Genomic DNA, 24,612 nt, shown 5'->3' on the forward strand with positions numbered 1-24,612 from the left:
CCAGCTTTTCAACTCAATATTATGCCATATTTGCGTATTAAATCTAATTTAGGTTTATTTAATTGATATTTATAAAAATTTGTCAAAAATCAAGAAATGACTCAAGGCAGCTAAAATTTGAGACGTGGTTTCTTTTCGACATGTTTTTTTTTCCAAATACTCAAGAATTTATCGAATCAAATCGTGTCTTCGTGTGATGGAAGGTAGGAGTTGTTCCTTTGTCAAAATTTTAACTACCTAAGTATCTTTGATAAAAAAAAAAAAAAAAAAAAACTGTATCCCATCCATTAGATATTTCTAACAAGCAAATAACAAAGAAGCAATGCCTTACCTTACCAGTTCATACAAAAGCACCGGCGAGCAATGCCGATGAGTCATACATGTACGTAGAATTGTTTGTCGTTAAAGGTAAATCTGGAATCTATAGGCCTATAATGTAACCTTCAGCTACGTGATGAACCCAGTTTACGAGAGCAATGCTCGGAAATAAACAAGTAAAACGAATAGATGAACAATATTAATAATTTTAGCCTGACTAATCTGTGCTATAAGTTTTTATATTGGTTGTAGAATACCATAATGGTACAATACTAAATCGTAGTGGTATAAGTTAATTAGAGTTGGAAAAAAGATCTCAGTTTTATTTGAAGAATTTCTCAGCGTCAAATTTAGGAAAGTTACAGAAAAAAAAGACGCACATTTTTTCATTCTGAGCTACTACCTACATATTTAGCGCAGGGATTCAACTTGATAATTCAAGTAGGTAACCGTACTCACCTAATTAATAATACCTAATAAACATTTATGGTAGAAACTTCAACAAAAAAAAATTGTCTAGAAAAGGAGCAGTGCTATTTCGGGGGTTTCAAAATCTACATTTTATATCAAACATTTAATTTTTTAAGGTTTTCTGCATCCAATATGATACGAACGATACGTACACCAAAAAAACAAAAAATTGATGATTTTTTGGAAATAATAAGTATGGTTGCGTTACGAGTATGGCTTCAGCTACATTACTTTCCTTCGATACGAATTTTTTCATGAATGATAATCATTTTTCGCAGGTAGATATTTACCTACTTACAGGTACCTATTCTTTCAAAAACAGATTTTTTGTATCATCATTTTTTTTTTCAATACGTACATGAAATAACTGTTTGGTAACTGATTTCAAAAGAAAACTTCAGATCTCTCTTTCTAAAAGAAAAAATTAAATTGAATTAATATATGATAGGAAAAAACGATCTGTTGCAATGTTATAGATGTAGGTACCTAACCACCTACGCTCAAATTTTAACGTTCTACATTTAAAAAAAAAAAAAAAAAAAAAAAAAAAAAAAAACGCTAAAAATAATATCTCTGTTTGGCTTGGCTAATTGTGTCAAAAGTGAACCTTACATAATATAAAACGTTTCGAAAATAAAAATTAGTAAGGCCAAAAAATACGATTCTCAACGTTACATTGCAGCTGTTCAATCAACTTTTTATTCCAAAAAATTGTTTCTGGAAATTCGTTTTTGGCCATTCATGTTCAAACTTCAAAGAGAATCTCAAAACGACATGACAATTGGAATACCTATATGATTGGAAAAAGTTATCTACAAAATTGTAACTGTTTTCCAGTCGAATTTCTGAAATGTCTCTCATAAAAAGTTAGGAAAATATTGAATGTTAACATACCAATAATGCGAGATTGTTTGAGTAGATGGAGCCAAAATTTGAAAAACGGTTGATTCCTTTCTACGATTCTACGTATTCTTTTTGTATTTTTTATCGTAATATTTTATCCCAAAAACGATCTAAAATTACCAACAAAAAAAAAAAAAAAGAGCACTGTAACATGAGGTGCTCTTATTTTCTCCACGGGTAATCGCCAAAGATCAATCATAAAATATTTAGATAGTTTCATTTCAATAGGTAGTTTCAAAGCTCCTTCATTCACACTGTAGGTCACAAAATGCATCAAATCGTAAATAAAACAAAAACTTGTTTGTACATATTTACAGTTCCACATTGAATATGTAGGTATGTGTCATACTTGAGCAAAACTTTTTTAAAACGTACGATAGACGTCATTTCTCATGTTATGTAGATGAACAGGCGAGGTAATCTGCAACTTTTAGAGGAGAAAAGGACAGAAAGAAAGAGGAAATCCGCTTGTTATTAAATAGTAACTATCCACAAGTTCGAAGGAAAGATCACCCTGGTCTACTTTCTTGAAACAATTAGGTACCTATAACAACCACTCATCTCAATGCTCTTTTTTCTACGACGTCATACTAAAATGATCATTAATAAAGATTACGGATGCGAACGATGGTGCGTTTGCAATTGGTACATATCGTTCGCTACCACCTGGTACCGAAGACAGCTGGCATTTGGCTGGTATAGGTACTTACATATACTACACATGTACGTTTACAAGACGGTATTGCAAATTTTTCAATATTCTACTCGGTCGATGCTCGGCACACATTTCAAGATCACGTCTCCAGTAATCCTGTCCTGTCGACATTGACCTCGCAACAACGTTTCATACAACAATCTATATAGCCACATACAGCGTTGGCAATTAATTCGTCTCGCCGCTATTACCGGTAAAAAAAAAAGTACCTAATACAGTCGACATCGAATATGTCCATTTCAATAAATCGTTCGGCAAATATTCCCGAACATTAACACGTTTTGCTATTTCTATGAACAATCAAGATCGTCGTTATGATAATCAAATAGGCCGACAAACAGCATCTCATCGAGACGAGTTTTATTTTATGCCCACCTGAGAAAAATCATTTGCAGTCGCTACGTAATTCTACTCCATTAGTGTTCGACTGCGAATATAAAACAAAATCGTACGTTCGTACCGAATGTTCGGTTCTCAGAATCCAGCCTCTTGTTTCTCTTCATCTCTTCGTTGAAAAAACTTCGAAGGGATTTTTTTTTCTCCTCATTCTCACCAAAGTAACTCGATGATGGTGTAGGGTAGCGCAGGAGAGGTGCTGGGAGGTTATTGTTCCGCGACAACGTTAACGTTCACGTCGAGTATCTGTATGGATGTCGTACTCGTACACCCCCGAATCCCATTTAGAAAGTCAGCCGGTTAAATAGCCTCGAGCAGTCGCCGCCGTACACCTTAAAAATAGTCTTTTAAAGAAAATTTATACAAGGTGGTTGAAAAAAATCGATACTTTTTCGACGCGAATTTGCCCAATTTTCCAGCGAATCGTCGATTTTTCGTCGTTCAACTTGATAACTTCGTGAATTTAGGATCATTTTTCGAATAGGTCAACACCATCGATGAGGTATTTCCTTCAACTTGATGGCATGTACATTGGAGTTCGCGATTTTTTTTATAACCACCTTGTATAAGTTGTTTTGCTCTTCGTCGAATACATTCTTCTGCAGACAAGTTCAGACTTGTCCATCGAATGACTCATGCTGACCTCCCACCCAAGCCCAAGACCCTTTCCAATACACGGTGGCGGACGAAGTGGAACGTTAGTTCGCAGCGCGCCAACGAATCACAGCCGTTCTATCTCCTTCTATGCTTCGTTTTGATTGGTGCTTGTTCTCTTCTTTGAGTTGACCGATGGATGTTGTGATGCTGGAAACGCCGAAGAGTACTGTAATGTGTATCATTGCAGGTGTACTTTTTTACCTTGTACCTTACTAACTAAGGTGCCGGCTCCAGATCTCGAGGAGGAGGAATCGAAAGAAAGGTATCGCGAACGTCGAATCGAGTGTGCATAATATTGGAGATTATTGCATCATCTTATCTCATCTTATTTGTCGTCTCAGTCTCGTCGAAAGGGTTAAACTTCATTGTTGTGCGGTCGGTCTTCGTGTCAAGTCGAACTCGAAATAGTCGGAAGTCGGATACTATACGTGAACGGTGAATTTGTGCTGTGTTTGTGCTCGTTTTCATTGATTGGATTTTCTGGATTGAGGTACGTGAAAATTGAATTAATTCTTAGGTACGTGAAAATTGAATTAATTCTTATTTCTAGTGTAGGTATATGTGAGGGTTTCAAGTTTTTACCGATAATTAGTGAACTAAGTATTTCGATATCGTGTTTACGACTTTCAGAAACACTCTTGTGTTCGTATAGTCGTGTTTAGAATCCATGCTGTGAGATTCTAGTTCCGGCAAATCGTTGATTTTTGTATGTCCAATTGACACTTTTTGCAGTATTTCTCTCGATAAATTCAATAACATCGTTTGTTGTAAAAAATATTCGGTACCTACCTACCTATTTTGAAGTTGTGAATTTCAACAATAACGAAAACAGAATCTCATCTTGATGTGTTTTTCTCAACACCCACCAAAACGATTCGGTTTCGTTCTATATTACTCGACTAATCGAATAATGAAGACGACGATGAAAAATGAAAATTAGTTAGTGTAGACCTTCATTTTTTTTTTTTGGAATAGAACCCTTTTTGAAAATTTTGTCCGGAATGAGCGAATCTTATGTCGCGTAAGTGATCAATATTTTCCACCACGTTCTCGTGGGAAACGCTACGTAATCGATGGTCGTTGAAATGAAACACGTTGTGATTATGCTTATTCGGAATCTGAAAAGTGTTTTATTGAAATCTTAATTTCAAAATTTCAGTTTCTAAACTAGCTGTCTTGAAATTTTTAATTCTAGAATTTTTTTTTATTCTTGTGAAGTAGGTAACTGAATTGAGAATTTGTGGGTAGGTATTAGATACGAGCCTATATTAAAGGTTTTATAAAACTTACGTGCCTTGTTGCTAATGTTGCTAATTGCTATAATTCATTTCAAAAACTAAATCTGGTGGTCATTTTCTGATACGAGTTTTTACTTTTTTCCCTGGAATAATACGAAATTTGATCGAGTTTGAAGTGATTAGAGTAATGAGCTTTCGTTTGTAAAATACGAGTACGTTTCTAAATTATTAAAATTTTAGTTTCAAGAGTTTATCGAAGTGCTCCTTGAATTGGTGAATTAATATTTTCATTTGCGAGTCGAATAATCAAAATAGTCCTTTGATGGCCTTGATAACAATGTGTTGAACGGATCGCGGTCGATTGCGTTGCTTTTCCACGAGAATGTCGTGGAAAGTTCAGTGCTCGCGCGAATTGGGGTTATTTTGCAAAGATCACCGTGTTGAGCAATTTTACGTACCTATATTCGTGTCTTGACTCTTGAATAATTGGAGGAGATATATTGGAAAAATTCCTCAACTCTTCAACGCTTGATAGAAGTTTAATCGATAAATTTCAAGAATTTTTCATGAGAAAAATTAAACTGAGCAATTATACATAAATTGTGATATTTCAAAAAAAAAAAAATAATAATAATAATTTGGGTGATCACTTATTTTGCAATTTGAAGATTTTCCTCGATTTTCTCCAAACGATTATTTTGATTCCTATAATTTTATATGTATAACTTCGATAACTCACAAAGAAAAATGTTCATATCGCAACAAAATTCGAATAAAATGGGCTAAGATGACGCGAGATTTTCAATTTCGATTAAATTTTATTTTGCAATTTCAATTTCAAAAAAAATCGTTTCAAATTTGAATTTTCTGTCAGTTGATAAAATTTTCAAGGTTTTGAATTATAAAAAAATTTTTTTTAATAAGTAAAATAAAATTTTGTCTAGGGAGAAAAAGTGCATCAATTTTGAAAATTACTTGAGATTTCATTTTGAAATTTTACTGAGAAAATAAAATGTATCTATGTACTTGAAGATGTTTTCCGTTTCATTATAAGAATTGAAAAATCACAGAACTTGATGAAAAATTAAATTTTATTCCGAAAGCAAATAATTATATATTATACTTGAAAAAGATTGAAAATTCAAATTGATCTTATTTCCCATACAAGTCCAGAAATATTCTGAAACCAAAATTTTTTCGTTTAATAATTTTGACCCAGGAGGGGCGGGGGTATTTTACCCTATTTCAGTCCAATTTTGTTATGATGTGAAAACTTTTCCTCTTGAGCTTTCAAAGTTATTGAAATGAAAAAAAGGAATGAAATTTTGTGTTTTGAACCCTTTGCGAGTCTTATTAAAAAGTTGTCAACTAGACTTTTTGTTCCCGTCTGTATATTTAAATTTGGCTTTGGATATAAAGATAATCGTTTGCAGAAAATTCTAAATTTCCTAAATGAGTGATCACTCAAATAATTAAATTTTTTTACTCAAATATCACAACCTGCTTGTTCATTTGACTTCTCTGGTGAAAATTATTTAAATTCTTGAAATCATTTGAACTACGAGTAACATCAACCAAGTTAGGAAAATTACTAAAACTAACTTTTGATTACTTTTTCAACATTTTTTAGAGAGTTTCGAAAAATTCAATTTCTCAAAATTTTGGCTCTACCCAAAAGAGAGTAAATTTTGAAAATTTCTCAAGTATAAATGCAAAGAAAAAAAATGTTTGGACAGAAACACGTTAATTTTTCACGTTAAAAATCAAAAACTTCCACACACTACCTTTTATTTTGTTAGATTTTTTTCGAGTTTTGAAGGGTAAAGGAGTTTTTACTTCTTATATAAATTCAATTCAATACCTATACCTACTGAATACTTGAAAATTATCCTGGTACTATGTTTCTATATCCAATTCGGCAGTTTTTCGTGGGTAAAAAAGTTCATTCAATGTTTTCAAAATTTTTGTTCGATATTTTTATGTTCCACAGTCTTTTTTTTTCGGAAAAAAACGTTTGAATTTTCAGCATCGACTTCAATTAATCATGAATAGAATTTACTTAAATAAAGATATTTTCATTTTAAAAAAACACACACACACACAGACACAAATTGTAAAAGTTAATAAAATTTATAATTTAATTGGTAAATTAAATTCGAATTCAAATAAAATAATTATTTTAAAAAGAATTAAAGGATAAGAAAAATATATAAAAACAAATAAAATTAAACTAGAATTCAAACTTCAAATTGATAACTAAAACTAATTTAGGTATTTCTGTTTTGTTTTCCGTTGTTTTAATAAGCGTTTGGTGGTGGTGCGAAAAATCGAATAACATGAAAATAATAATATTATGATGACTTTTATGAGAATAATTTTTTGGTGGGGAAGAAAGGAAGGACCCATAGAACTGAGTCTAAAAACGTGACATTTCAATCAGTATTGTAATTTATTTTCAAATTTGAATGCTCTGATTATTTTTGTGCATCTCTTACCTCTACCTACCTATTTACCTACTTCAGAAAAAATATGCTTGTAGGAAAACTTGTTTTGTCATCGTTCCTCAATAGTTTACTGTGAAAAATTATCATTTTTTTCATCATTTTTATTTCTTACTCAAGTATACATACCTAAATATAACATTTATTTCAGATTTAGGAATAAAAAAAAAAGAAAAAAGTATTAGGAGTTTAGAGTCATTTCCCTTCAATTTTTCACTCGAGACGATTCTGTTGAATTTTTTTGTGGTTTATTTTAGTATCTAGGGCCTGTTCAACAGTTTTGAGAAGTCCAAAAATTCGTGAAAGTCAAATTTCATTAATTAAATCTGCAAGTTTGAAAATAGGTACCTAGACCTACCTACAACTACTTCCAATGTTATGTACTTGGTTGAAATTTAAAATCAACGTTGAAATACCTATATTTTATCTAAAAATGTCATCAAGTACATTTTGTTGGGATAAATTTTGCTTACTATGCAAAAGGTTCAACGTCGTTGTTGACTAAATATTAACACTGTAACACGAGGCGTCGAGGCCAGTTATTGCATTCAACTATACTAAATAATAATTTTAATTTATTATTAACGATGTTTAAGTTTCACTCGATTTGAAAATGATAAAATAGTTTCGGTACCTAACCTATGTACGTCAAATAAGGTAGGGTATTGTGTACCAGTGTACCTATAAACCGAGTCATTTCCCCATAAGTATAGCTTTGCCTTGCTTCATGATGTTGGTGTTTTACTGTACATACTTTTTTACGTCCGAGAATATTATTTTCAGTTTCCGGTGCTCGTATTCTATCGAAAAAATAACGAAAATGTTGAATGTATTGTGTGAAAACTACTACCGCGTAGAAAAAAGTACTACCTATCTAGATAACGTTTTACGTTACACTTTCGCGATAACATTATAACAAAAATTTAAATATAGCGAAAAAAAGTCAAATCAATGAGGTACCGCTGTTAATTACGATAAACTTGAGATTATCTTCGAATTACATAATTTGTGATAAGGTGGACAATTGGTATTTCCTAGCAATTTCTACAACGTCGTCGACTGTTGATTTTTAATAACACACTTTTTTGCTAATTATCTCTTTCTGTCGACTCGACGAGCAATAAATTGTAATCTAATTGGTTTTAATGAAGAGTTCAAATACACGACGTGATTCATATCGATAATATTTTTCTCTCGGGTGAAGTAGGTAGCTAGATACCTAGACCTACGTTGATTCGGTATTTTTATGCTTAGCTTCATGGACTTGATTTTGAAATGAAATAATTATATCAGAGACATCCAGCATTTGAGTGAATTTACGACGTTGAAGTCAAACACGTCATTTGGCCTATGACTGTGCTGTATAAGCCTTATGATAGGGTCGTTGAGACGTTGAATGAGAACCATCGGATGATGAATAACAAACTGCAGTGTCGAATATATATAGTACGTCCTTCGTCATACAGTAAGTATGTAAGAACAAAATTGGCGTCAAGAAAGTGTACTTGAAGAGTTTTTAGAAATTCTGGTTCGTTATGCTCGCATATGTACGAATTTTCGTTCATCTGGTCGTCGAAATAAACCACCTTATCTCACCTAGTGGGTGCCTGTCTAGTGTCTATGTGGTCGACAAAGTCAAAGTCGAAGAGAAGGTTGTGGAAAAACAGTATACAAATTACACAAGCCATCTAGTAAAATATCCTCAATTCTCGTGGTTTTTTTGAGGTCGTTCTACTTATGTAAGTATTTGAAAAGGTATACTGAGTACGAGGCCTCCCGATTTTTCAATTTTTTAACCCTGTTATTTTTCAAGGTTCCGCTCCTTTCTTTCCTCGGACATCTATAACGTACATTTCGTAAGCTTGCATAATATCTTCGAAGAGCGATGAAAAAATCAGCACCTACTTTTGAATTGTTAAAATTAAACTGATAATTTTTCTCGTACGTCATCATTTGTATGAAAAAAAAAATGATTCTCGTACGTCGTCATTTGTATGAAAAAAATTGCATTGACGTCGTGTCGTCGTCTTTCTTCGATAAAACAATGACACGACGAGTTCAGTGTCGAACAAACAGCATTGCTGTTAAAATGTCTGTTAGGTACTAATTTGAAGTGATTATTTTTTTAAAAACATGTGAAATTGAATGTGCTTGATTTTTTTTTTGTTGATGGAATATGAAAGTAATTTTATTAATATAATTCTCCTATGTACCTATCAGAAATTGAAATTAGTCTAAAATTGGGTTTCTGTATGATTGATTTTCTCATTTTTTTTGCATTAGGTCAGCATACGTGTTGGTCTTAAAAATAATCCTCATTTTTTATAAGTTTTTTATGGTAAAATTTCCGCCATTTTATTTTACTAAAAATGAGTTTCGTAAATAGTTTTTCATTTTTGATTTTTTTTAAAGGTAAGGAAATGAGAGGGGAAAGGGAAGATGACCTAATAGGAAGAAATTCGATTTTTTTTTTTAATGATCTGGTGAGTTGACGTTCTGAAGAAGTCATCTTTTGAATGAATGGCTTGTGCTATTTGTGACACATTTTCTTGAAACGAACACTTACCTATATTTTATGTCACCTATTTTAACTTTCATGCTATCCCGAAATAGTATTTTAAAAATACTAAAATTAATCAAACATTCATTTTGATTGTTTTTCTGTTTCAGATTCGAAATGTTTGCCTTAAGCTTCATGTTGATAGCCCCGGTGAGTTAAGATTTTATTATCAATTATCTATCAAGTGCCTAGATATTTGGTTTATTGTTAAATACTAATTGAAATATTTTGTTTCACAGATGATTTTTGCGTCTGTCATATCAGCCGCCGATATTGAGAGCAGCAGCGTACAAGTAAGTGCTCAATAACTCATGTACCTACAGTACCTAAATACGAAATAGTAGTTTATTATTGGTAGTTCGCTAGTTACAGTCGTTATTATAAACTTTAGGTACCATTTCAAAATTTTATTCTACGAGTTAAATTTGACAAATCTTTGCCGAATGGAAAAAAAAGTGTTTCTAATTTGAAAAATTGTCTAATTTCAAAATTCCCTTGTGACTGATTTTTTTTGTTGAAATAAAGTTTGAAACAATTTAAAATTCCCAATTAAGTACATATTGCTAAAATAATAAAAAAAAAATGCAAAAAAAGTTTGAAACTAGAATTTAAAAAGTATGATAGGTTTTATAATGGTAAATCAATTAATTCAAAAACTTCTTTTTTTTGGAAATTTTTGACGTAAAGGAAATCATGTGAATAGAACTATCCCATTTTTTTTTGTGATAGGAAGTTAGGTATGTCAAAATTATTGTAGAAAGATGAAAATGCATGGTAAAAGTTGGAATAATTTCTAGTCTGTTTTGCATTTTCATTTCAATCTATGTCGGTTTTCTAAAATTACAATTTTCGTTCGTTTTTATTTTTGCTTCATATTTCTGTCTGCGTCTAGATCTAATAAGAATTTCAAAACGTTTCCAAATTTTAAAAATGCACTCAAGAAGAGAAGAAGGTGGGAGAGTTGATCTCAAAATTCTGTGAAACTTTTGAAAAAACTCTGCATTATGGTTCAAAGATTTTGTTAATTACCATTTTATACTTGTTTTTTTTTCATTTCATTTTTGGAAATCGAGAAATACGTAGATGATTCAATCGCCTTCTTTGTTTACGTCGTATTCGTAGTAAGTAATGATTCAACACTGTGAACAGTGAACTAATTTTGATTTCTTAATAATTTTACAGAGCAACAATCTAAAATGCGAAACGGACAGAGATTGTCCTGAATTGGAGCATTGCTTCGAGAATAAAATATGTTCGCCATGCTTTTCGTGCGAGGAGGCACATCGCCACCAATCGCGTATACGATGCCCTCGAAAGGCAAAGGATTGCGGTCCTTGTTTACCAGGGTTAGTAGCTATTACACGTATAAATAAATACTTCTTGATAAATGGTCAAATTGTTTGATTTATTTCATTATTAACGACTGTGTAATTATTTCAACAGATACGTAAAAGAAAGTTTCAGTGTTCCGAACAAAAGGACTGTATGCATCGAAGTCGTAACAGTTGCTCAACCTCAGTTAGCGGCTGAAGATTCAGGTGGGTATTTCAGCTTTAGTTTTGCTCACTTGTACATTTCATCTCGAGTTTTTTTTGTGATAGTTTTCTTACCTTATGTAATTTTTTTTCACAGATGAAATCGTTTTAAATCCTATTTGGATCATAGGAATTACTGTAATAGGAGTTCTAGTCCTTATGGCTTTCGCGAGCTGGCACTGCTACAAAAAACGAACGATCGCCGTAGTTGCTGATTCGTGGCAGGAAATGGGTATCCATCCTAGACCACAGAGTGGAGATGGCACCTCTTTACCTCCTCCATCATACGAAGACTGCCAAAGGAGTGGTAAGTTTCAATTACCTCTGAGTAGGATTTGCAAATTTCTTTTTCAGCATGTAAAACGTAACTAAGTACTAATGACGTATATTTCGATACTAATCTACTTATACGATTTTATTGCAGATAATGGAAGCGTCGCTTACTCGTTTCAGTTGCGAGTAACGGAACGCCCTGAATCTAAAACGACTGCGATACCGTTTCAAATGCCTTTTGGAGACCGCATCCTTCACCTCGACAATCCAGAAAGCAGGTAATGCGATTGTTTTATTTTTTATCTATACACTGTGAATCACAAGGTACAGTATAGGAATTTAATTTGATAAAAATTTTCCTACTTTGAAGTACATATTTGGTTTTAAATTTCCCCATGTTAATGTGCTGTGTAGAATGTCTTGTTTGGGTGCATCAGAAGATTGTAATTTTTGTTGTAGCAACGTGATATTTTTTTGTGATGATTTTTTAGTTGGTGAAAGTGGTCTAAAGAAATGAAAAAAATGTGTAGATTTAGCTTGGAAATTATTGAAGGTGGTGGGAGGGGCAAAGAACATTCTAATCTACTTAAAAAGTTGAATTTTACAGAAAAAAAATTTTTGACTGAAATATTTTTACTGTAAATTACTTACTTACTGCCAGAAGTGATTTTACATTCTAGTCAATTGATAATTTTTTAAAACCTCTTTCATAGTTCATGAATTTGAGAAACAATTGTTTTTGAATAATGCTTCATTGTCATGTCCTTCGAATGAATATTTTTGCTTATGAAAATTATAACAGAGATTTTTCACTACCTACTCTTCTGTCTTATTATTTTAGGAGTATCTAAAACTATCATTGCTATTTTAGATACCCCTAAAAAGAGAGATACTGAGATAGGGATGAATAATTGCTGCTGATCATTTTTATGCGTGAAAATAAAATACCCATTTATCTGAAACGACATTACAAGAAATAATCTATCAAGAATCTTTTTTTCTCATTTTTTACAGCTTTGAAAGAAGTTCGAAAGGAAATGTTGATCAGCTTCTTTTTAACTTGAACTAACAATCCGATTTGTGCGAAACCAAGTTAGGTCGAAAGGGCGAATTTTGAAACCCTCGTAATCAAATTTTAGGCACCAATAGAATTTTTGAAAAAATTTTGAGGAATCGAAAATTTTTTTAAAATTTATTTTGATGAAATTTCAACTTTTTCATGAAACATTTTCGGACGAAACAAACTAATGTGGATGATTGATTACTTTGTTATTTCAACCTGACAACTCAAAAAAAAAGTTTTTGGTCCATTTCAGATCATTCGGTGAGTTCTTAGATTTTTTCAGGTATTTCAAATTATCTTAACAGAATGACTAAAGATGAACTTGAGCAAGTATCGATTTGATTTGTGCCTATTGGAAATTCCTTCGACTATTTTGAGAAGTTATTGAAAAATGCGGGGTGTGTTGGTTTAAAAGTAAATTTTTGACCTACGAGAAAATTTCAAAAAAAATGAAATTTTTAAAAATGACGTATTACTCCTGTTTATTTGTTCATAAAACGGCTATTGGGTCAATGCAACCGCCTAATTTTTGAAAAAAATACTTTTGACCCTTCCAGAGTCTCACAAGAGGCTCCAGAATGGCTCAAAAGTGGTCGTTTTCGATTCGAGTGGTTGATTTTAGTATGTTTAGACCCAATAGACGATACAGTAAGCAATAAACCCCTAGTGATGTGTCATTTCAAAAATTCGATTTTTTTTTTTATTTTTCTGGAATTTATACTGGTAGGTTAAAATAATTTCTTTCAAATTTACACACCTGAAATTTCTCAGTAACATTATGAAATGGTTGAGAGGGTTTCTAATAAGCTCTATCTCGAGTTATATATCAAAGTCAATTTTTAGCCCATTCAAAGTGATTTGAAATTCCTGCAGGAAATTGAAAGCTCGCTGAAGGCTTCCGAATGGTCTAAAAATAATTATTTTTGAGTTTGAAAGCCAGAATGAAACATGTAATTATTTACAATAGTTCATTTTGTTTGGAAAAAAATCATAAAGTTGAAAATTTGTCAAAATCACAATTTTTTTCAACTATTTGAATTTTTAAACATTTTTCAAAAATTCAGAAATGAATCTTAGCACTTGAAACTTTGGTTATGGGTGTTTTAGAACATGCTCTTTCGATCTATTGTGATCTCGTACAAATTAAGGTGTGTTCGTTCAAGTAATTCCCTAGTGAAAAAAAGTGCTGACTTGAGAATGAAAAATTATCGTCGACAATATTCGTATTTTTTAGTAAAAATATATCTTCGTAAAAAAATTTTTGTTTTTAGAAATTTTAAACGTTTTTTGGAATTTTTTAGCACTGGAAGTATTGTTTCTCAACTCATTTATTTTTTGTTTTTTGGCAAACAAATTCTAAGATTATTGAACCCACCTTGTTGTTACGTAGGTCAAGGTGATGCTGAATTTAGCCTTGAAATCTTTTAAACCTATACCTACCTTCACTTTGGGCATAGTTTTTCATTTCTTTAGACCAATTCTGCCAACTGGTAAAATATTACGAAAAATATCCAATGTCTTGTACTTAATTTTTGGGCATTGCACTCCAGGCAGTAAAATTTGCCATTGCATAAGGACAGCCCTCTCATTTATTTATTCATTTATCTCATTTTTTGTGCTGGGCATTGCACTCGAGGCAATTTTTTATGCCATTGCATAACGAAAGCCCTTTTCATCAATTTATTTCTGGAGCATTGCTCTGAGACAAAACTTTGTGCCATTGCACAACGAAGCCCCTTTTGCATACTTTTTGGGGGCATTGCACTCGAGGCAATTAATAGGTATCTTATGTGATCGATTTGTTGACCATCGTCTTCGAGAAATTCATCGGATTATTTAAGTACATAATTAGTATTTTTATAGGACTATTTCATAGAGCAAAACAGTTTGTTATGCTTAAGTGTGACTTACTATACTTATAAGTTTCTATCTTAGATGTAGGCTATAAGATTTTCATGACTATTTCTTGATAGGATTAAAATGACTCGGAGTCGTAGACTAAACTGACTAGTGACTATAGGCTTAAGCATTTCTTAAGATTTGATGTTTTGTTCTATGATATGGCCCTTGACTGATACACGACGTCTTTTGGTTGGGATGATTTTAAGCATACCTATTCGTAAAGTATTATTTTTATTATTGCTATATCAATGCTCCATTTTAAGAACATATAAGGGCGTAGGAGCCCTTTGATGATGAGAGAAATACTGAGCCTAAATTTTAGATACGTTATGCATTGGTATATATTAATTTTATCATTTTCCTGTGTTTTTTGTTTTTATATGTTTTAGGTTTTAATTGATTAATTTTTTCCCCAAACCTATGAAAGTCGCGAAAATACAAAATTACTCTTAAACCTAGTTACCTAAACCATACTTAGGCCTGTCACATACTTTGGTCCTAAACTAAGCTAAGAGATGCTGCGATTTTGATGGATATGATTTATTTTTCAATGAGAGAGTACTTAGATATCTCCTTAGTACAGAACTACAGATTACTAAAAAATTGCTCGAACCGGAACTCATCAGATTGAACGAAACTGGATAGATAGAAAAAGACTGCCAAGAAATCAATCGAGCGATTTAAAAATGCACGAGTTCCGGTTTAAAATATTTTTTGGTTCATATTTCGAAATTTTTGTAAAGAATTTTCAAGATTTAGCTTAAATGAAATAAGATGTTCGAAAATTGAAAATTCCTCGAAATAGGTACACCATCTTCAATCATGGAAAAGCATTAATATTAATAAGTAATTTATTTACGAACCACTTATCAATGATCTTCAACTCTCGCAAATTTACTTTTGAGAATTTCTTGGCATTCTATTTCTATCTATCCAAGTTTCGTTCAATCTGATGAGTTCCTTGGCCAAAAATTGAACGCGAAAGTACTCACATATTTGAAATTGGAATCACTGTAAATATTTCTTAACCTAGTTATCATAAAGGACCTCAGGTTGTCACAGGCCTTTGATCATTCTGAAAAAAGGCAGAGATTGAACAAGTTTGCATTTCTTGCTTAGGTAAAGATGATTTCGATCGAATAAAGGTTGTTTCAGATACACAGAGAATTTTTTCTAACTGACTGACAGTTTTATTTTGCATTGGTCGGTTTGCCAGAATAAAAAATTCTTTGCCCCAATTATAAACGGAGTTTTTGAAATGGTAAGGATAAACAAGTACAATTTTAATAATACCGCTATTCATGCCTCATACGTAATAACAGATGCATGTGTATTTTGTTTTTATTTTTTTTGTTGTGTGTGTTTCTCGTATATGCACTGAATTGTGATGAATATTTCAGCGAAGTAAATAGTAAGGTATAGTGTAGGTATGTAGATAACTAGGTAATAGGCATGATTAGGTATAGAAAATTGGTTTTTGGAAAACGCGAAGCCTGTTCCGCAATTGATGACGTTTGGATTGGTGAAATTCGTCAACGATTACGGGTGAGACGCGACGCGGGCCGAAGATACAGTGTTGGATTGAAGATTTGGATCAAATCAGCCATAGTATGGGTGTAGGTAGGCCTATAGTTGCATTTTCGATGTAATGATCCAGGAAAATGGGAATAGGGATTTATGTGTATTAAATAGGCGTGTTTTTCCCCCCATTTTTTATCATATCGAAGTCGTGAATCAAGCATATTTTTAATTGGCTGAGTTCTAAAAATGATATTAACGTTTTTTGATCAAATGTGTACCTATAACATAAAATTCGAAAACTGCATGGAAACTCGTTAATCAGGAATTCTAAATTGAACATCAAAGATATCAAATTACTGTGTTTGAAGAACTATTCAGTGAACAAAAGCTGGCACAATTAACAAAACAAAAAACAAAACAAAAACAAAAGAAATTATTCAAATGCTCGAGGTCAGTGAAATTCTTATTCCACGCAAGTTACATAAATCATGGTGTCTAAGAGTCCTGTTAATCCTACAAGTCCTGCTTTTGTCCTTTTTTTAAAAAAAATTTCTCATTTTGCCCTTGTAAAAAATTTTCCAAAAATGCTATGAAACCACAATTTGTCATGTTCTCCTCCATTTCCAATTTTCAAAAAATTTCATAATTCACTTTTTTTTAGAAAAAAGTGAAAAAACGAATCGGAAAAGTATGGAAAATTTATTAAAAACGCTCGAAGAAGTCTGAAAATTTATAAAACGAAAAATTGAATTAGTAAAAGTATTGTCAATACCGAATTTGTTCTTCTTTCGGAGACGATTGAAAAATCAAAAAATTTACGTGTAAAATTTTTACCTCTTTCTTCTCAAAAAAAAAATAAATAAATAAATGGGTACCTATATTGAAAGTGTTTGCAAAAGTCCTTCTAATGAAAAATTGAAACAATAAAAGTGTTTTTTTGACATCCCCCCTTCAAAAAAAATGACGTGTGGACCCTCCTCCCATCTAAAGAAGTTTTAAAGTGTTTGAAAAATGTTCTATCAATAGTCCTGCTAATAAAGTCCACCTGAATTTTCATTATTTTGAAATTTATGTAGACATTTTTTATCTATCTAGAAAATTTGAGAGCAAGCCGATTAACGTTTCTATCAAAGTCAAGAAATTGAAAAAAATGAATGATTAACTAGCTGGACTTGATTTTTGTTTAATTTCACAATTTTTCCAGTTTTAATAAAAAATAATTTTATGAATGTAAATGAAAAAAACAACTTTCGAGAATTAGCTTTTTTTATTCCAAAAAACTCGTTTGAAAAATTCTATTTCAATCATATTTTTTCCCAATTACGAGTTTCCATGTTCTTTGAATTTCAGTGATTTTAAAAAATTAATAATCTTGACGTTTAATTTTCTGAATACCTAACCAAATTCAATAACTACCTATACCTAATAAATTTTAACGTTGATTGAATGGTTTTACTTCATTTTTCATCGCTATAAAAAATTCTTACATTTTTACCTATATTTACCTACTAATTGACCATGTTTTCAAACATTCGATAACCTTGGTTTTAAAAAAATGATGAGTGACTATTTCTCACAAAAGCACGAGAGATGAAGGTTGGTTCGTTATTTCACGCACGTTAATACGTATGCTTATGTGGAGACTGGAGAGAAAAAGAAACGCCATATTGAAAATTCCGACACTGTGGAGGAATGTTCCAAAAACGCAATAACATTCGTTGAACTTCGCATATCACATCCTCCCTTGGTCTCTAAACAAAAAAAAAATTTGAGAGTTTTTACCTACCTTATTTTTTTTTATGTGTATCAAAGATTTTATGTTAGCATCAGGTTATAAATTATTGCACATTCAAGAACTCCGTAATATCTTTTTTAATGAAATGATGAAAATCACCCCTTGATGTCAAAATGACATCACTATTTCCTCCTGAAAAAGTCATTTTGAAATCTCCAACCATCATACTCGTATGTTAAATTAAAACATTGAATATCAAGTAGCCTAATGTCAATTTTGACATTTCGTCGTTGGAAACATTCTCATTCCATAATTTTTTGTTATTGAACGTCAGTATAAAATACAGACTAAATAATCCCATTATTATAACATTTGACTTTCTATATACAAATATTAATTTGATAGAGATGAGTACATATAAAACTGAGACTAATAGGTACGTTGAGTAGGCTTGTGCAGCGAGAGATGAAGAACAAACAGAATCACAGCGAATAGAATGATTCATACTGCTTTCATTACCATATAAGGTGAATGATGTTAATATAACAGATCGATGGCTCGAGCTACCACCTGATGCTACGATGCAACGATGCTACAGCTGCATGCATCTATTGAACGAGGAGAACGGAGTGAAAACACAAAGAAGAAATACCTGTTTTTTATTTTCTGATGGGATTGAATCAGAGGTGTGTTATATCGTTGAAGAGACTGTGGAACGAAAGAGAATAAAGTTGGAACACGAACAAGAGCGATTGCGAAGCTATTAGGTCTGTGAAGGTACCTTACCTACATATGTACATACAAGTTGTCAGAACCCGATGCGATGCAGTTGAGAACCTTGAGAATAGATTTTGTGGAAGAGTTGTAGGTAAGGTGTACTTGTGTGAAGAAAAAAAAACTATGAATAGAATCCTCAGCATAAAAAATAAGCAGAAGATCATAGGAGAATTGAATCATAGGATAAGAGGAGTAAAATGTGATCATTTCTGTGTCTGAAGGTAATTACGTCTTATTAGTGTGCAGTCCTAATACCTAACCTAATTAAGTAAATAAAAATAGATTTAAAAAAAAAATTGGCAATGTTTTCAAACTGTAAATCATTTCATTTTTTTAATTATTATTTTTTTTTCAAAGCCATTAATAGTCAGTCCTACCTACATAATTTAAAAATAAAAACCTTTAAAATGTCATTTGATGAGTATATAATTTTTTTTTTTGCGATAATATGTAGGTAGCATTTAGTAAACATGGTATTATGATATTTTATTAAAACATCAAAAAACTTGCAATAAGTAAATACTTTTTTGAAACTAAAAAAATAAAAAAAAACGGAACGAAAATATACCAATTAGAAACAGTGGGTAATTAAAGTACGACTTACGAGTAATTTTAACATTTTTTTGTTTAAATGCGCTGATCCAACTGCGAATAAAAAGATGTTGACAAAAAATAATTTATGACGTGATTTGTATAATTTTTTTTCTTCAAATGAATGAAACTCTTAAGATAAATCAATCTAAATGATTTTTTTTTTTCATTTCTTCAGCTTTCTTTTAATTTTATTTACTTGATTAGGTGCATAGTTTTTCTACTACGAGTACTTTACTTATACTTCATTTCTGAATTGAATCATGGTGTTCATTCCAAATACCTGTTCAACTTCAACAATCAACATCTTGAGTTTTTTTCGCTTATCCTTTAATACAAAATATAACTACATAATATAGGTATTTATTCCATACGTCAATACGTCTTAATAACTTATTTTAATACATTCGCAGATAATTTTATACGCTTCATAACACAGACACAGTTTAACTCTACGACTAATCCCTCTATTGGGAGAACGAGAATTCATATTTTCCGTTGAAAAATGGAAATTCGTAAAAAACGCAAACTTATTCTCCGGTATATAACTCCTACGAGTACCTATACCGCCATTATGACGAGTAAAAAGGCGGGAATCACCACTCTCTTTATAAAGTCAGTGGTAGCAAAAGCATCTAAAGTTGTGCTTTTGCGCGCTCATAGGGCGTATCCCTATTTCCAATTTGCCTTTTACTTTTGGCGGTGTTGAGATTGGCCGACCAAAACGTTTTAGACGTTTCCTGGATCAGTGTGGCTAAACGTTCAAGTATTTTATAATGAAATAATTATTTTGTCAATAATTTATATTATAAATACCTAATTACCTACCTACTTTTACATATTAAATCATAGACCTAATTATTTTCATCTTCTGTTTCAGTTATTAAGGATTTTTTTTGTAGAGTAAAAATACGAGTAGCTTTGAGTACCTATTTTTGTAGGCGTAGCGTAGACGATACGAGTTCATGTAGTATCTATTTTTTAGAATAAGTATTTTCTGTAAGAGTATGTAAGTGTTAGGCAAAATACTAATTATTCTCATAAGCTTGTGAAAGATTGATGAGATTTTACGCATGTTTGAATACCTATGAATTTATCTATGTTCATCGGTAATTGATACGTAGAAAAAAAGTAGAATGTTTTTCTTTTTTAAATATCTACCTAATAACTCATTTTGTTTTTAAAAAGCGCCATCTTACGCTCAATCCCATTTTTCACCTCTTCGGTAGTGTATAATTTTAAAACATTGAAAAGATCTCTAAAGGTACTTGATAATTCTTTGTATCTTCGATTAGAGAATATTTTTCATTACTTATTCGATTTTTTTTTCAACTGTGCGATTTTCATTTGAATCTTGTTCATTTTAAATACTTCGACCACCAAAAAGAATTATTTTCTGAAAGCTCTAGCTTCAAAAAATAATTTGAAAAACATTCAAAATGAAGAAGGGTATCCCAACAATCAGAAATTTTTTTAGACTGGGCGTAGAAAAATCGAAAGATTATACAAAAGTACCTACACTTTCAAATCAAATTTCAGGTGATAAATTCTATTTTTCATTTTTGGTGAATTTTTAGAAATTCAAATTTTGGAATATTTTGCATTTAAAATGAAAAATGTCATCCATTTGCAGAAGCTGGTTGAAATTTGATGTATTTTTTATTTCCTACTTCTCGAATCGATTGGTGGCTCTTTTGAGCTGTACTGAAGCTTTCACAAGATTTTTAAATTTTTAATTTCCAAAAAAAAATTAATTTTGAAAAGTGATTAAATAAAAATAAATATGAATTTGAGCAGCAAGAAACGATTCAACGACAAAAGATGAATCCAAATCCATTGGTTTTGAATTCCATTTTGGCAGTGATCATTTCTCAAAAAATGGAAGATCTAAACCCTGCTGGAGCCTCTAGAAATGCTCGAAACCACCATCTTTCGATTTTGAAAGTACAAATTAGAATATAAACCAAATCTCAGTTTTCCACCTTTATTTGATCAAATTTTAATTATTTTTTTTTCGGAAAATGTGGGTCTTAGAATTTTTGCATTAAATTTTCAAAATCGACAAATGGTATTCTGCGCTTGAAATTTAGCCTGATAGTACATCTCGTATTATAGATGTTCTTTCCAGTTTCAATTTTTTTGTCCTGTCCAAAAATTCTGACGGTGGAAATACTTAAGTTTCTTCAAATATTTCAAAAGTTTCCAGAAAATTGAAATTTTATTGCTACCTACGAGTATTTAGTGGAATGGTTTATGGATCGAGTCGAAGTTCGCGCTTTTTTTAAAATCGTGCTTACTCAGGTTACATTGATATCTCTTATTTCCACTTCTGTGTAATTTTGTATGTTTGAGAATCTTGCTGATTCAACTTACAAACTCAAGCATTAACCATACTCGAATAATTATAACCCCGAAAATAATTTTTTATTCAGCTTTAGAAAATCCCCCCTCCCCCATTATTCATAGAAATTTAAACCCTCGTATTATTCGTTCGTAAACGTGCAAATGACAAATCTAAATTGAAAGTTGCAATTATTGTACATTTTTGAATTTTGATATAATTATGTAATTTAAAAAAAAAAAAATAATAAAATGGGTAATCGCTTAAAAATTGTCTCGACATCGTTTAAAGGTTTCATAATGAAAATGATTTTGACATTCGGTTTTATTTCTTTTCTCTTACTGAAATTGATCAAATTTTGATTCTTATTCCGATTCTTCATTTTCAAATACATCAGTTCAGTTATTATGAACTTTGAAATTGGGTCTTCCTATCTAATATGTATTTTCTTTTCGTTTCGGTTTGCCCTGAATTTTTTGAATTATTCATTTTGCTCCGTTTTATTCGCGTTTTCAAACTCCTTTAAGATGGTTCGAAATATTTGATATTTTTTATCATTTACCCCCCCCCCTCCTCCTCAATCCTCCCTCCTCTCTTTGTTTCACCCCAATATGTTTGAGCGTTTTAGAACTGCATATAATCTTTTCAGTTTTTTATTTACCTGTTTTGTTTCATAATTAATCATTCAGTGTACCTAATATGTTTAAAAATAATGTGAACATTGCGTAATTTTAATTATTTATTTTTATGTGTGTTTCAGCACTGCCACTGCTACAGTAAATGAGAATCATTCCAATGTCCCAGTTGAAGAGTCAGGTAAATTTTACAACAAAAATTCTAATTCTATAACGATAGGCTAAATTCTTAAGCACCCTATTCCAACCGATTTGGTGAGATGCTGATCGATCTTTCGCGTACCAGGATCTCACGCTGTTGATCAAGGTCAAGCCTAAGATCCCCTACTTAATTCTGAACCCTGAAGAGCGAAAAGAGACCTTCATCAATAGAAAGACAAACAGTTGGGTACCTGTGTGAAAGGTTGCCAAATTTATGGCTGAGAACAGAAGTACTTTTTTTCGCTGTTGATCAAGGTCAAGTTTAGGACCATACCGTAAAAAAAAAAACAAAGTGAGAACTGAAAACCTTCATCAACAGAATAGTCTGAGGTTGCCAAATTTATGAACTCTCCGCGAGTTCTATTTAAGTGCCTATACTCATTGAAGAGAAGATGTGAAATGAATTGTGATCCGATACTACGTTGCCAAATCAGCCCCTCTCAATAGGAATAATTTTAAATAAATTGAAAATATCTCATTTTAATTTCTATCTTCTTTCAGAAACCGATTACCAGAACGTCCAAAATCCGAATTTTAATATTCACGACGAGTCCACACAGCCAAGCATGTGGTCTCCAGGGACATCCTACCTGTAATATTTCACATTCAACGATATCACTTATCTATGACTTGAATTCAGCATTTCATTAATAAGATATTTGCATTTTACAGAATGACTGCAAATTCCGATGAAACGGACAGTGCGGGTGGCGCCCAAAAAGAGGAACAAGAAAAAAACAGCCCTGCAAACAAGCGACGAAAAACTAACGAAGAACCGAAACAACTGAACGATGCTTAATGGAGTAAGTACCTACTTATGGAAAACTTGTTCAACACGATCATATCGAATCATCATTTTGTGTATCTTGTATTATGGTTATATTGGATTCGTAATTTGATTTTTTTTCTATTGTTTACAGACCAATGATCTCGACGTAACGTAATCCGGATACATGAAGAAGACTAATTGACTTTTTACGAATACCTACGATGTATATATAATTTTATTGATTCTAGATTTAATCTGTAAAAATTTCGTTCGTTTCGCTGTAAATATTTTTTTACTCGTTTTTCCTCGTTTTTTTTTATTATTATTTATATCGGCTGTTCGCCATTTTAAAAATTTATTGTGTTCTTTTTTTAGTTTTATTTTATATTTCTCTGCTTGCGAGCGTATTCTTGTATCCTGTTCAAATGTTTGAAACTTTAGATTTAATTACCTACTTATTTTTTAAAGCGTTTTATATGTATTTCGACTCAGTGTTTTCGTACCTTTTTAAACGGATTTATACGTATTTAAGGATAAAAATGGGTAGCAAAGCTACGAACAACTTGGATAATTTTTTGTAATTTCTCCGGTCTCGACGTATTTTGAATAAATTATTTTTTTGCGAGTCGTACGTTTTTTTTTATTAATATTATGTAATTTTAAAAGTATCTACCTCACTTTAAAAAATGGATTATTTTAAATGAAAATTTTATCAATTTCTTCACTTATTATTGATATGAACAGATAGGCTTAATATAGAGTTCGATTCGTGGAAAACGATAAAATAATTAAACGTTCATAATTTAATCACTCCTTGCTCTCAGAATTTGGCAAATTATAATTATTTTTTCAGAAATCTTTTAATTTAATTAGTTTCACAGAACATGGTAGATGAAATTGATTTTTTTTCACTCGTTGAATACTGAATACTTACACGTGTCACTGTACTTCAAAAGATGGTTATGAAAGTACAAGAAGTTCGGGTTGCGTCGGAAAAAATTCTTCAATTCATCTTCATCTCGATTGAAATGAAATTGTCGAATGCCAAGTGTGAAATGTTGCGTTTTTTCCCGTGTTTTTTCGTGTTTTTTTTTAATTGAAATTTTGGTGTTGTATGAGTTCGTTTTTCATTTTATGGTTTTATTGTGATGTGGCTTCAATTTTCAAGTTGACGTATTTCCGTGTGTGGGTGTTTTTTTGAAATTTCGCGAATTTTAATATTTCAGTTTCAAGAGATGGACGTTACGGTAATTTTTATGGATTTTTTTTTTTATAACTACGTACTTAGTTCAGATTTAAAAAGTAATGAAAGAATATAATGTATTTGATACTTTAAAAAAAATACCTATTATCAAATTTCTGGAATTCTGGTTCCAAAACCACACCTAAAATTTGGAAGTTTTTTCTTTTGAATGAAAACTGAATTTAAAATTTATTTGGCCGGATCTTAGAAAATTGTGTATTATTGTATATGTATTTCTATCTTTAATTTTTCCCAGTAAAAGCAAAT

General features: G+C 31.5%; 1 protein-coding gene across 5 annotated transcripts; it reads left to right on the plus strand.

Moving 5' to 3' along the window:
* Positions 1-3,553: 3,553 nt before the first annotated feature.
* On the plus strand, positions 3,554-23,729 carry LOC135844102 (uncharacterized). Of its 5 annotated transcripts, none has more exons than XM_065362210.1 (12): positions 3,564-3,722; positions 3,802-3,950; positions 9,870-9,909; positions 9,999-10,052; positions 10,942-11,105; positions 11,203-11,297; positions 11,392-11,601; positions 11,719-11,845; positions 22,258-22,313; positions 22,835-22,925; positions 23,006-23,136; positions 23,254-23,729. In XM_065362210.1, exons 3-11 carry the CDS (start codon positions 9,877-9,879, stop codon positions 23,130-23,132), a joined length of 957 nt encoding a protein of 318 aa, XP_065218282.1. In that variant the 5' UTR covers positions 3,564-3,722; positions 3,802-3,950; positions 9,870-9,876; the 3' UTR covers positions 23,133-23,136; positions 23,254-23,729. The 5 variants fall into 5 exon arrangements, with proteins under 5 accessions (XP_065218286.1, XP_065218283.1, XP_065218282.1 ...); XM_065362213.1 differs by lacking the exons at positions 3,564-3,722; positions 3,802-3,950 and adding exons at positions 9,483-9,537; positions 9,612-9,682; XM_065362211.1 differs by having other exon boundaries at positions 3,563-3,977.
* The last annotated feature ends 883 nt before the right edge of the window (positions 23,730-24,612 follow it).

This window comes from Planococcus citri, chromosome 4 (genome assembly GCF_950023065.1).
Source record: "Planococcus citri chromosome 4, ihPlaCitr1.1, whole genome shotgun sequence".
NCBI classification, from domain to species: Eukaryota; Metazoa; Arthropoda; class Insecta; order Hemiptera; family Pseudococcidae; genus Planococcus; species Planococcus citri.